Raw genomic sequence first — 13,815 nt, 5'->3', positions numbered from 1 at the left:
GTGTGTGTGTGTGTGTGTGTGTGTGTGTGTGTGTGTGTGTGTGTGTGTGTGTGTGTGTGTTTAAAAGTTTCCATTCCATTGCTGATTTTTTTTTCCATTGCATTCATCTATTGGTGTATCATAAATTACCACAAATTTAGTAGCATAAAACAATTCAAGTTTACTGTCTTACAGTTTTTTGAGTCAGGATCAGTTGGGTTCCCCGTTCAAGGTTTCACCACATTGAAATCAAGGTAGTGACTGATATTTTTTAAAAATACAATAAAAAGAGAAGTTACCAGAAAAATGACGATGTGCTTAGATGTTGTGCCAATGCTAAACTGTTAACAAAATTTCTAAATGCTTACTCTCAATTTTTGTACTTATCTTGAACAGTCTACAGACCATTCTTTCAGGAGTACTGGTTTAGACTATGTCTTTTACTCTACGATAATCACTGCTTTTCAGTCCAAGCACCAGGTTAACACAAGTGAACAGAGAAATTATTCCAATTGTTACTTTTAATAGCTCCAACAAAATATAGTCACAGAAACCTGGGATTAAAAGTCACTTTAGAGGTTTATTTAGTTCAACCTTCTAATAAATCACACATAAGAATATTATATAGAATAGAATGAAGAACAAAATCCATTAGTATACCACCAGAAACCACAGTCTCCATACTAACAAATCTGTTCAGAATTCTTTGTGTGCCATCCTTTGTTATAAATTCCAACTACTATCCCTAAGGTAATTTCACCAACTTGTATAAGGATGCCAAGATATGTCAAATGTCCTGCAGAAATCAAGATAATGATATCTTCAGGATTCACCTAACTTCCTGTATTAGTAACTATTTGAAGTTTAAGTTAAGTCCTCCCCAAGAGATATATTTTAGCCAGAAATCTTATTAATTTCCAGTGTTAGTATTTTATCATATTACAATGGTTGTAAATATTCTGTTATTTAGAATTATCTAATTACTTATTTTTAATAAATTTTTAAAAATGTATTTTTAATTTTTAAATATATTTTACTTAAAATTTTTAGTAAAAATTATTAGATATCCAATATCTAATTCTATCATCTAAAATTCTATTCTAAATATTTATCACTTGCTTTTTTTCTAATCTCTTTTAGGATAAAAGCAATGAAATTAATGTCTAAGAAACCCTGGCCATAATTTTTACAAAGACATTTTCATAAAAAAATCCTCAAGAGTGTTCTTAAAAGAACTACATGTCAAGTAAGATAGTATAAAGTGGTCAGGTCAATATTTTTAATTGTAGCAACATACTAGGTGAAAGAAACCCAAAGACAGATGAAAAATAAACATCACTTTTTTTTTATGGTGAAGATTCAAAAGCTGGGAGAAAGGGATACCAGAATCACCTACAAAAGCTTTTCCCCAAACAATTGTACTACTGCCATGTGTTGGCTCCTACACATCCTCCCCCAGTACAGTTGCATGGCCCAATGATGTTTAAAATCAATAAATAACCCACTCCTACAGAGAAATAAGACAGGCCTTATGATCACTTTTAAAGGGATAAAAAAACCTTATAGTAAAATCCACCTCTAAAGTAGAAACAATTTAACAAATATTGAATATTTATTAAATGTTTAGTATCTACTGAACAGCTCAGTTTTTTGGTGTACAAGATACCTCTAGAGAAAATCTCTTGGTTTAATATTTTAAACTCAGATGGCACTTGAGAAAGACTTACCAGCTTAAGCCAGAGACTAAGAAATCGAGGATCATTATAATATCGTTTTTCTCCTTGTAGTGCTTCTACAGCTCTTTCTAATAATGTTGACATATTACTCTCCTTCCCGCCCTGAGGATAGTTCTGCTCTGTCCAGTTAATATACCTGAATGAGAAGAGAGGAAAAGAATATTTTTCAAGTTTAACATTATCTTGCTCCAAGACCCATTCTGGACTTTTTAAAGCAGAAATATCTAATATACTGATATATTTACCAGTATATTTAGAGGTCCTCAATGACATGCCCTAAGCCTGTATACCTCAAACTTTTCCAAATATTGCTAACATATACCTGTGGGAAATAATGGGGATGGTGATAGACAGGTATAGCTCACAGTCACACCTCAGGAAGATACACTATGATTATTTTGCTTATCTGTGTCTGCAAAACATCCAGTTTGAGATGCATGGCCATAAGGACTCACCTGTTAAGTTTCTATGGTCCTTGTTAAATAAAAAGACTCACCTATCCCAAACATCCAGAGGGTCATTTCCAGCATAAAATCGAATTTCAGATTCAAATTCCCTGAAATTTAAACAGAAAATGTGAGCATAAGCAATAGTGATAAAAGCCAAATGAACAAGTATCACCTTCATTTTTACTCATTATTAAGTGTTTAATATCAACCTATATAACTGCACTGGAGTTTGAGGGCTTATTAAACAGAAAGAAAAAGAATAGAAACAATCAGGATTCTGCCTGATAATATAACAGAAGAAATAAAATATACAGAAATTAGAGAAATTCCAAGACAACATATAGAAAAGAAGTATTACACAGCAGTTTAAATCTCTGGAACAAGACTCCCTAGGTTCCAATGCAGCTCCAGTAATCACTAGCTGAGTAACATTAGAAAAGCTATTTAAACTGTTTTCAGTTTCCTCATCTATAAAATGGGGATAATAATACTATCTATCTTATTAGGTTGACTAGTCTTAAGTGTAGTGTTTAGACATAGTAAGTACTCAATAAATGACAGCTATTATTTTATATGTATCTGATAGCACTGAAAAAAAACTAAACACACACACATACAGATATATATAGAAATAAGAATCTTAAAGAAAAATTCCATGGGTAACATTAGTCAGAGAAGAATTAAACCACATATAAATTGGAGGAATGCTTCAAAGAAAGTGTGAAATATGACTTTGTAAAGAGCTGGGAAAGCAGAGGGCTAAGACTAAGTTAAGACTGACCAGTTAGAATAGAGGGGAGGTATTGGGTAATAAACCACAATTTAGATAAATGCTTAATCAATAAAAACTGTATAAGGGGCTTCCCTGGTGGCACAGTGGTTGAGGGTCTGCCTGCCGATGCAGGGGACTCGGGTTCGTGCCCCGGTCCGGGAGGATCCCACATGCTGCGGAGCGGTTGGGCCCGCAAGCCATGGCCGCTGAGCCTGCGCGTCCGGGGCAAAAAAAAAAAAAAAAAGAAAAAAAAAACTGTATAACGGGTTATGTTTGACATAAAGAATAGTCCCTGACACAAAGGAATTTATGCCCTAATAAGAAAGACAATACATAAATGAAAAATTAATAATACAGAGCAGTATATTACAATTGCCAAGAATTGATAGTAAAGGCTTTATGAAGTCAAAAGGAGGTATCATAGAAGCAATCTTAGAAGGTGGGACTCTGAAGGAACCACAAGATTTGAAAGAAAAAGGGAATTTTCCAAGAGAGAGGGAAATCAGTATTGAATAAAATTGTCAAAAGGGGACAGTTAACCCAGAGGGAATTAAGCTATAACATAAAGTCAGTATTGGGAATAAATGGAGGTATCTGGAGAGGTAAGAAGGGAATGCTTTAAATGTAAATTTAAAGAGTTTGGATTCTACCTGTTCAAGCCACTAGTGGTTCTTCAATTGGAGAGTATCTTGAATATGGTAAGTAAAGATTTCAAAAAGACTAATCAGGTAACACTGAGACAGGCTGGGACCTGGGACCCTTTGCCGCAGTGCTGGTACCTGGACAAAAGTCTCCTTGTGCAACAGAATACAAAGAAACTATAAGGGACTAAAAATAACTGTGTACATTTGCAGTTGGGGCAAATTATGAACAATAAGATCCAAAAAGACCCAAAACCCACCACTTCTGAGGTTTCAGGAACAAAAGCAGAGTACTGCTAATGATCCCTGCACACAGCACCACCAAGGGGGTGGGCAGATCACCCAAGTCACCCCTCTGGCCCAACCCTTGGACCCACTCCTATCCTCACCTCATTTAAGAAACCAGCTCGCCCCAGCTCAGGGGAACCTGTTATTTGCTCCCTGCAGCACGAGTCCCAATAAAGCCTTGCCTGAATTTCTGGTCTGGCCCCTTATCAATTTCTATTGATTAAAGAGTCCAAGAACCCTGGGTGATAACAACACTATAAGAAAAGGAAAAATTAGAAAACTGTACACAATTATGTAGCTAAGGTGACACAATTATGTACACTACTGATAAAAATCAGCAATCTTGGGCTTCCCTGGTGGCGCAGAGGTTGAGAGTCCGCCTGCCAATGCAGGGGACGCGGGTTCGTGCACCAGTCCGGGAAGATCCCACATGCCGCGGAGCGGCTGGGCCCGTGAGCCATGGCCGCTGAGCCTGCGGGTCCGGAGCCTGTGCTCCACAGCAGGAGACGCCACAGCAGTGAGAGGCCCACGTACCACCAAAAAAACAAAAAAAAAAAATCAGCAATCTTCCAAATTTATCTATGGATTCAATGCAATCTAACCCAAATCCCAGCAGTCTCTTTTCTAGAAACTGACAAGATGATTTTAAAATTTGGGAAGGCAAAGGACCAAGAATAGCCAAAACAATTTTGAAAAAGAACAACAAGAGTTGGAGAACTCACGCTACCTGATTCTAGTCTTTACTATATAAAGCTAATCAAGACAATATATAATTGGTGAAAAGAAAGACAATTAGATCAACGGAACAGAATAGAGAGCTCAGAAATGATCCACACATATACAGTCAAATGATTTTTGACAAGAGCCCCAAAGCAATTCAATGGGGAAAGAAAAAAATAATCTCTTCAACAAATGGAGGCAGAACAACTAGATATTCACGTGGGGGTGGGGGTGGGGGTGGATGCAGAAGACCTTTTACTCCAACCTCACACCATACTCAAGGATAAATTTAAACATAAAAGCTAAAACAATAAAGTTAGAAGAAATCACAGGAGAATATCTTTGCACCTTTGGGGCAGGAAAAGATTTCCTAGAGAAGATACAAAACGCACTAAAAGAAAGAACTAATTAATTAAACTTCATCAAAATTAAAAACTTCTGGACTTCCCTGGTGGCACAGTGGTTAAGAATCCACCTGCCAATGCAGGGGACACGAGTACGAGCTCTGCTCTGGGAAGATTCCACTTGCTGCGGAGCAAAAAAGCCCCTGCGCCACAACTACTGAGCCTGTGCTCTAGAGCTCGCGAGCCACAACTACTGAGCCCACGCGCCTAGAGCCCGTGCTCCGCAACAAGAGAGGCCACTGCAATGAGAAGCCCACGTATCTCAACGAAGAGTAGTCCCCGCTCTCCGCAACTAGAGAAAGTCTGCGTGCAGCAACAAAGACCAAATGCAGCCCCCCCAAAAAAAAAAATTAAAAACTTCTGCTTGTCATATGTTACTGACACAAAAACAGAAATATAGATCAATGGAACAGGATAGAAAGCCCAGAGATAAACCCACGCACCTATGGTCAACTAATCTATGACAAAGGAAGCACAATGGGGAAAAGAATATACAATGGGGAAAAGACAGTCTCTTCAATAAGTGGTGCTGGGAAAAGTGGACAGCTACAGGTAAAAGAATGAAATTAGAATACTCCCTAACACCATACACAAAAATAAACTCAAAATGGATTAGAGACCTAAATGTAAGACCGGACACTATAAAACTCTTAGAGGAAAACATAGGAAGAACACTCTTTTGACATAAATCACAGCAAGATCTTTTTTGATCCACCTCCTAGAGTAGTGGAAATAAAAACAAAAATAAACAAATGGGACCTAATGAAACTTAAAAGCTTTTGCAAAGCAAAGGAAACTACAAACAAGATGAAAAGACAACCCTCAGAATGGGAAAAAATATTTGCAAACGAATCAACGGACAAAGGATTAATCCCCAAAATATATAAACAGCTCATGCCGCTCAATATTAAAAAAACAAACAACCCAATCCAAAAATGGGCAGAAGACCTAAATAGACATTTCTCCAAAGAAGATATACAGATGGCCAAGAAGCACATGAAAAGCTGCTCAACATCACTAATTATTAGAGAAATGCAGATCAAAACTACAATGAGGTATCACCTCACACCAGTCAGAATGGGCATCATCAGAAAATCTACAAACAGTAAATGCTAGAGAGGGTGTGGAGAAAAGGGAACCCTCCTGCACTGTTGGTAGGAATGTAAATTGATCCAGCCACTATGGAGAACAGTATGAAGGTTCCTTAAAAAACTAAAAATAGAACTACCATATGACCCAGCAATCCCACTACTGGGCATATACCCAGAGAAAACCATAATTCAAAAAGACACATGCACCCCAATGTTCATTGCAGCACTATTTACAATAGTCAGGTCATGATAGCAACCTAAATGCCCATCAACAGACGAATGGATAAAGAAGATGTGGTACATATATACAATGGAATATTACTCAGCCAGAAAAAGGAACAAAATTGGGTCATTTGTAGAGGCGTGGATGGATCTAGACACTGTCATACAGAGTGAAGTAAGTCAGAAAGAGAAAAACAAATATCGTATATTAACACATATATGTGGAACCTAGTAAAATGGTACAGATGAATCGGTTTGCAAGGCAGAAATAGAGACACAGGTGTAGAGAACAAACGTATGGACACCAAAGGGGAAAGTGGTGGTGGGGATGGTGGGATGAGATTGGGATGGACATATATACACTAATATGTATGAAATGGATAACTAATAAGAACCTGCTGTATAAATAAAATTCAAAAATAAAACAAAAACAAAAAACTTTTGCTTGTCAAAAAATACCACCAAGAAAATAAGATAGCCATGGACTGGGAGAAAATATTTGTAACACATATATTAGATAAGGGATTTGTATACAGACTATATAAAGAACTCCTGCAATCCAATTTTAAAACTAGGCCAAATATCTAAACAAATGCACCACAAAAGAAGATATATAAAAGGCCAACAAGCAAGTGAAAAAGTGCTCACCATCATTAGTCACCTGGGAGATAGGAAGCAAAACCATAATGAGATACTATTATACACCCACCAGAATGGTTAAAATGAAAATAAATTACCCCATCAAATATGGGAGTGGATTTGGAGCAAATAAATTCTCATACATGGCTGATAGGAGTGTAAAATGTTACAACCTCCTTGGAAAACCAGCAGTGTCTTAAAAAATTAAACATACATTTATTCTATGACCTAGCAATTCTATTCTGAGAGAAATGAAAATCTATGTCCACAGAAAGCCTTATGCAAGAATGCCCATAGCAGCTTTATTCATAAAGCACATAATTGGAAAGAATCTACTTGTCCATCAACTGAATGGATAAACAAATGGAATACTACTCAGTAATAAAAAGGAAAAATCTACTGATACATGCAACATGAAAAAGGCTAAAAAACATACTGAAAGAACTGTAGGATTCCATTTATATAAAATTCTAGAATAAACAAAATAACCTATGGTGATAGAAATCTAATCACTGGTTGCTTCATGAGGGAGAGGAAGATTGATTGGGAAGGGGCATGAGAGAACTTTCTGAGGTAATAAAAATGTTCTGTGTCTTGAAATGTCTTAAAACTAACTAAAAATCTGAGCATTTCACTGCATGTAAATTATACTTTAAAAATAAAAATCACATGGGCTTCCCTGGTGACGCAGTGGTTGGGAGTCCGCCTGCCGATGCAGGGGACACGGGTTCGTGCCCTGGTCCAGGAAGATCTCACATGCCGCGGAGCAGCTGCGCGCGTGAGCCATAGCCGCTGAGCCTGTGAGTCCGGAGCCTGTGCTCCACAACGGGAGAGGCCACAACAGTGAGAGGCCCGCGTACCGCAAAAAATAAATAAATAAATAAAAATTTAAAACCACAAATCCTTAGTAATTGACTAAATAAAATTAGAGTGAGAGGGCAGTGAGGTAAGATCATTCAGATGAGTTTTGGTACCATTAATCAAAATGGAGTAGAAAAAGATAGGTCATTTATGAGAGAAAAGATTCAGTATTTAATATATTAGTGAAACATTTATCTAATTATATGTTATAGGTAGATAAAAAGACATTTATCGATAGAAGCCAAGTAAGAGATGTAAATAGTAGTTAAACAATCCTGGAAAATTTGAATATGGAATGAGAACGGAGGACAAAGAACAGAGACTTAAGATAAAATGCAGTAGGAAGCCAACAAGAAAAAAGGAAGAGTTAGTGACGTGGAAAAACTAGCACAACGTCACAGAACCAAGAAGCTTTAAGAATAGAACACCATCTGCGAGACAAAGCCATAAAATTCAATGCTTTTAAAGATCCAAAGAGATGAACAAGGATATTCATCACATTCTATCAAAGTTATGATAATTTGGGGACTTCCCTGGCCATCCTGTGGTTAAGACTCCGCGCTTATACTGCAGGGGTTGCGGGGTGGATCCCTGGTCGGGGAACTAACATACTGCATGCCATGTGGCACGTCCAAAAAATTAATAAAATAAATAAAGTATGTATAAAAAATGATAATTTGCCTATAATATCAGAATTTTGTCACGAGACTGAAGGTAGAAACTGATACTGTACTTTTTTGAAAAAAGTATATTTATCAAAACATTTGTCAGAGGAGAGCAAGTTCCATAGGTCCATTTGAATAATGTAGTGGTATTTTTCAGCTTTTCATTATCCTGAGTTTGTTAAATTCAGTTTCTCTGAGGTTTACATTTTCTTTGGAGACCACTATTTCTTTCTGGCACATTCTCGAAAATACTTTCCTAGAAAGTTAATAATTGAGTACACATAAAAGATAGCAGATTCACTCTCCCTCAGTATTCAGAATCCAAAGAAGCAATTTCATTAACTGATTACTCTCAGAGTTCATTCTGTTTAGGGATCCAGAATGACATAATACTTTTGTGAAATACTGTAAAATGATACTTGCTTTACTTATCAGTTCCCCCTGTTTGAGAAATATTTCTATTGATACAAGAGTTTGGCTGCTCCACAATGAAATGAAATCCCATAGCTCTTGTTCTTAAGTGCACTTGAGGAGATCTTTAGATAGCTGTTGTGTGATGAGAAAGCAGGAGAGGAACAGAGTCTCATCCTACCAGCTTTTGAAGAGTAGTTTAGTACTCCTCATGCCATACTGCACGGGTCCACACCCACATTACCTACCAAACTGGGGATAAATGATGACAGGTTGAGCCCCAACCATTCTACATACCGTTTCTGTTGCTGAAGAGTAGTGTTACAGGCAGATTCTTGCTGTGCCAGTGCTCCCTGAAGTGTGGACATGATCCGCCCCTGCCTTAAAGGTTGGACATTTTCTTTACTCAGCTCCCATTCATCTCCCTCCAAGGACATGACTTCACTGCGAAGAGGGAAACAAAAGTAAATCTCATACCAACACTGAGTTATTATAACACTAGATTATTGTAAATGTTTTCAGAAAAGTGATCATGATCTGTGGGTTGAATATAGTGGGTTGGCACATCAGTAGTGTTATTATACTCCTAAGCTTCTGAGCCTTTCTGTGACCTGGTTTCCAAGTTTACGGCTGTACTATTGCCTAATGGAAGAGAGAACATGGCTAGGGTATTGTGAACAATATTATAAGAAGAAAGTTTATGGCAGGAAGAAAAAAAGGGAAAAAAGTATTATAAATTTGGCAAAGTAGACAAAAAGCAGTTCAATGCCTACAACTGAATGCATCATCTAGTTTAATTTAAAATTAGCAACGTGTTTATCAGACTAACACCCCATGTTTCAACTAATGACTTAAAACTGAAGTTTATGTATACGGGTAGCCAAGAGCAGAAGCAGACAAAAATACTGTTTACTGGTCACAAATGGCTACCCCAATTCTACCAATTCTATGGGGGGAATCCCCAAAAGGTTTTTGGAGGTAATCACTACAAAGGGTATGTACTCTGAACTTCAGAGCTCTGCAATGGTCAAAGAGAAGCTTACTTCTGGCTGAGAGACACTATTTCTGGGTTTAAAACAGATAGGCACTATTCTTCAAAACAAAGTGAAAGTTATGTGAGACCTCAGTCTAGATGAGAGCTGAAAACTTCCTTCAAGAAAGTAAACTGTAAGTGATTAATAATAATTTAGGTTGTAACTACTCATATCTTTTTAACTATTTTGTGTGAATCCTGTAAATGTAAGGGCCATGTCATTTATTTTTATTTTCTCATGCTCTAATATAGGATCTAACACTAGTTAACACTGAATAAATATTTCCTAAGTTCATCTAAATTTCTTCTCCTGCTTTTAAAATAGCAATTAAACTATTTCTATTTTTTTTTTTTTTTTTTTTGTGGTATGCGGGCCTCTCACTGCTGTGGCTTCTCCCGTTGCGGAGCACAGGCTCCGGATGTGCAGGCTCAGCAGCCACGGCTCACGGGCCCAGCCACTCCGCAGCGTGTGGGATCTTCCCGGACCGGGGCACGAACCCGTGTCCCCTGCATCGGCAGGCAGACTCTCAACCACTGCACCACCAGGGAAGCCCATTATCTCTATTAAATAGTATCCAAAACTGAGCTGTATTGCTTCCTCCATCCCTCCTCCTCCTCCTCTTGCCTCCTCAAAGACCTGGTCCTTCCCTCATCTCAAATAAACGGCAATTTCATTTTTCCAGTTGCTCAAGTCAAAATTCTTAATGCTAACCTTGACACTCCACTCACCCACCACCCACCCCGCCAGTCACTCAGCGAGTCCTGTAGGTTCTACCTTCAAAACATATCCAGAAATTAATCTCTTCTCACCATCTCCACTGTCTCCAGCCTGGCTCAGGCCACCATCTTCTCTTGCCTGGAATATTTCAATAACCTCTAAACAGGTCTCCCTGCTTCCACCCTTTTCTACCTTCAGTCTTTCCAATACTGCAGCCAAAGTGATCCCATTTAAACACATGTCAGATCATGTCTCTCCTCTGCTCAAAACCTTCCAATAACTTTCAACTACAGAGTAAAAGCCAAGTCCTTACAATGCCTGCATCCTCACCTTTTTTACTTCGCTTCCTTTTACTCTGGTTCATTCTGCTCCAGATACTGGCCCAGTGCGCCTCCCTCCCGCAACTCTCACCCACCAGCCTTTGTACTTCCCCGCCCCCGCCCCCAGATCTATGCAGGACTAGCTCTTGAGTTTCCTTCAAGTCTTGACCCAAATGACACCTTCTCAGTGAGGCCCTCTGTTCAAAACTATCGAAAATTGCACCCCCCAAATGTTTTATTTATTTATTTTTTTAGTACCGACCACCATCTAACTTTTAGCTTATTTATCTTGTTTATTGTCTGTTGCCCCTACCCTCATCCCACCCCAGAACTTAAGCTTCAGGAGGGTAGGAGTAAGAGCTTATATATGTATAAATAAGGAAGAGCAGCCAGCATGCAGACAAGGGCTTTTTGGATTTCTAACTGTGCTACTAGCTTAATGCTAGCACCTACCATGTGCTGAGCACTTACTTGGAGGCAGTTACTTTACAGCTACTCTGAATTCTCCCAGAACCCGGCGTGGTAGCGTTAACAGCAGCGTTTTCCATATTAAGACGTGTCCAAGGTCAAAGAGCTAGCAAACGTCTGGGCTGAGATACCAACACAACACACGACAAATTCCAAGCTCTTTGGACCCCTGGCGTCCCACAGCCTCCTTGGCTTTGAAGCTGGATGCAGCATGATTCTCACGCGCCCTCACCCCACTGAGGTCGGTGCTAACCCTGCTCTGCGCTTTCACCTCCACCGCTTGCGTCCGACTCCAGCAGGGAGGAGGATCCGGCCGAGCCTGCTCTTCTCCTGACCGTGCCGGTGCTCTCCTGGGCTGCTCTGAGCGAAGCCTCTGTCACCTGCCAGGCACCCTCGGAGCTCGCAGGCCCAGCTCCCGGCCGCCCTTCTCCGGTACCTACCTCGGCGCACCCCTTTCCTTCTGCATCGCCGCCATCCTGCATTCCCGGCTCAGGGCCTCGTCCTGCCGAGGGCCTTTCTTCAGGGCCACAGACCGCCTGGGCGTCCTTCTGCAACCTGCCCTTCGACGTACTGAAGCGACCGGAGGGCGCTCCCGAAAAAACGACGCACCTGACTCCCTCGCGAACCAGCCACCTCAAGCCCTCAGGTCCAGCCGCCAAGTTTCAAATTTAACGGTCCCGCGCCGACAACGTGCTACGCCCCTCCGCTCCTCCGCGCTCGCGCCTCCCACCCAAGGAATTCTGGGAGTTGTAGTTTATCCCAGGTTTAGTCCACGCTGTCGCCGTGCATAGTGGGAGTGGTAGTTTCCGGGGGACTGTGGCTGTCCAGGTGCTGCAGAGTTAGGCGGTGTAAATTCTCTCTAGGTGCTCTCTGCGTCCAGGCTCTAGAGCTAATCTTTGAGCCTAGCGAGGGACATTTTAAGCACCAGGATTCTCTGATGTCATGAGCATAGTGAGATATCTTTGAGTGCTTGCGCTTGGCCTGCCTTTTTTCTGGGGTGGCTGGCCAGGCTATGACCACCCCTCTGCCCCAAGTCTCACACATGTTCTGAGCTCTTAGGGCGGCTCTGACCCAGCTGTTTCCTGCCCCACGCTTGAACTGAGAAAAGCCGGATTCTAGTTCTGTAAGAATCGTACCAAATGTGCAACCTTAGGCAAGCCACATAATCTCTCTGACCTTTGATTTTCCTCGTCTATAATGCGGTGATATTGCGTTGCTTTCTCTGCTGCACAGTCCCAGACAGAAAATGCAGCTATTCCACAGCTCCCTAGGTTTTACCTGTTTTCCCCTTCAGCAGACCAACCTCCACTGTTCTGATTTCCTAAGGAAGAAACTATGGTAGCCTCAGATGTAGCTGGGAAGCTGAACAAGCCCAGCTACACTGGAGTCCTGAAAGGCTCTCTAGACCCTTAATAGCTAAAGCACACTATGAATCTCTGAGGGAGGGGGTGTACTCCATCTTCTAATGCTGCTCTAACAAACTACCATAAACTTAGCAGCTTAAAACATCACAAATTTATTACTTTGCAATTTGGTAAGTCAGAAATTAGACTCGAGTTTCACACTAAACAAGGTGTTGGCAGGACTTTGTTTCTGGAAGCCCTTCAGGAGAATTTGTTTCTTTTTTTCCAGTTTTTAGAAACACTCATGGGTATTCCTTAGCTTGTGGCCCCCATCCTCCATCTTCAAAGCCAACAGCATAGCATCTCTCTGACCCAGTGACTGTCATCACATCTCTTTCCCTGACCACAGTCAGGAAAATCTCTCTGCTTTGAAGGACTCATGTAATTATATTGGGCCCATCCATATAAACTGTCTCAGGGTCCTGAACCTTAATCACACCTGCTAAGTTTCTTTCGTCATGTAAGTTGACATATTCACAGGTTCCGTGGATTAGGAATGCACGTCTTTGGGGGCCATTATTCTGCCTGCCACAGGGAGTGCTAAAATATGTTGGCATCTCTAAACTTATTTGACCATAAACCTTTTCACACATCTTTCAGAACAGATTTGGAGCTCTTTGTGTTTTAACAGTAGGTCCCAGGAGAAGAAAATTCATAACAGAATAAATCTTAATGGTGGAATTTCAGGTACAGTGGGAACTGGTAGCTGTTGGGGACTCTCATTTTCACCCATTTATATGCAAAGCCATACCTATGGGCATCAGTGGCTGTTAGAGGGATTTAGGTGTCAAAATCTATGATCTCTTGCTTGGTCTTGTGGAGATGTGTGTGTTCTTGATTGTCAAAGGCTGATTTTCCCCAACTTTGCCTTCATGGGTTATGCAAAGTCCTACTTTAGCAGGCTAAACGCTACAAAGATGAAAACCTCTGGGTCTCCAGGGAACCCTTGGATGAACTGCTTGTTTACTGTGCAACCACAGGAAGAGAGAGGGACT

The 13,815-nt window shown here is 40.3% G+C and overlaps 1 protein-coding gene across 1 annotated transcript in view; it reads right to left on the bottom strand.

The window, feature by feature from the left end:
* BUB1B (BUB1 mitotic checkpoint serine/threonine kinase B) overlaps positions 1 to 12,120 on the bottom strand; it is a 59,268-nt gene extending 47,148 nt beyond the window's left edge. The window contains exons 1-4 of the mRNA XM_027083862.1: positions 11,858 to 12,120; positions 9,176 to 9,322; positions 2,212 to 2,271; positions 1,707 to 1,851 (exon numbers count right to left, since the gene is read on the bottom strand). Coding sequence (XP_026939663.1) covers positions 1,707 to 1,851; positions 2,212 to 2,271; positions 9,176 to 9,322; positions 11,858 to 11,892 — 387 coding nt within the window. The 5' untranslated portion in view covers positions 11,893 to 12,120. The remainder of the gene's footprint in view (positions 1 to 1,706; positions 1,852 to 2,211; positions 2,272 to 9,175; positions 9,323 to 11,857) is intronic.
* Positions 12,121 to 13,815: the final 1,695 nt, after the last annotated feature.

The sequence above is a fragment of the Aethalodelphis obliquidens genome, unplaced genomic scaffold (assembly GCF_003676395.1).
Source record: "Aethalodelphis obliquidens isolate GAN/ISIS:26980383/991018 unplaced genomic scaffold, ASM367639v1 scaffold51, whole genome shotgun sequence".
Lineage (NCBI taxonomy): Eukaryota > Metazoa > Chordata > Mammalia > Artiodactyla > Delphinidae > Aethalodelphis > Aethalodelphis obliquidens.
The sequence above is the reverse complement of the archived record's forward strand: the minus strand, read 5'-3'. Positions and strand labels throughout refer to the sequence as shown.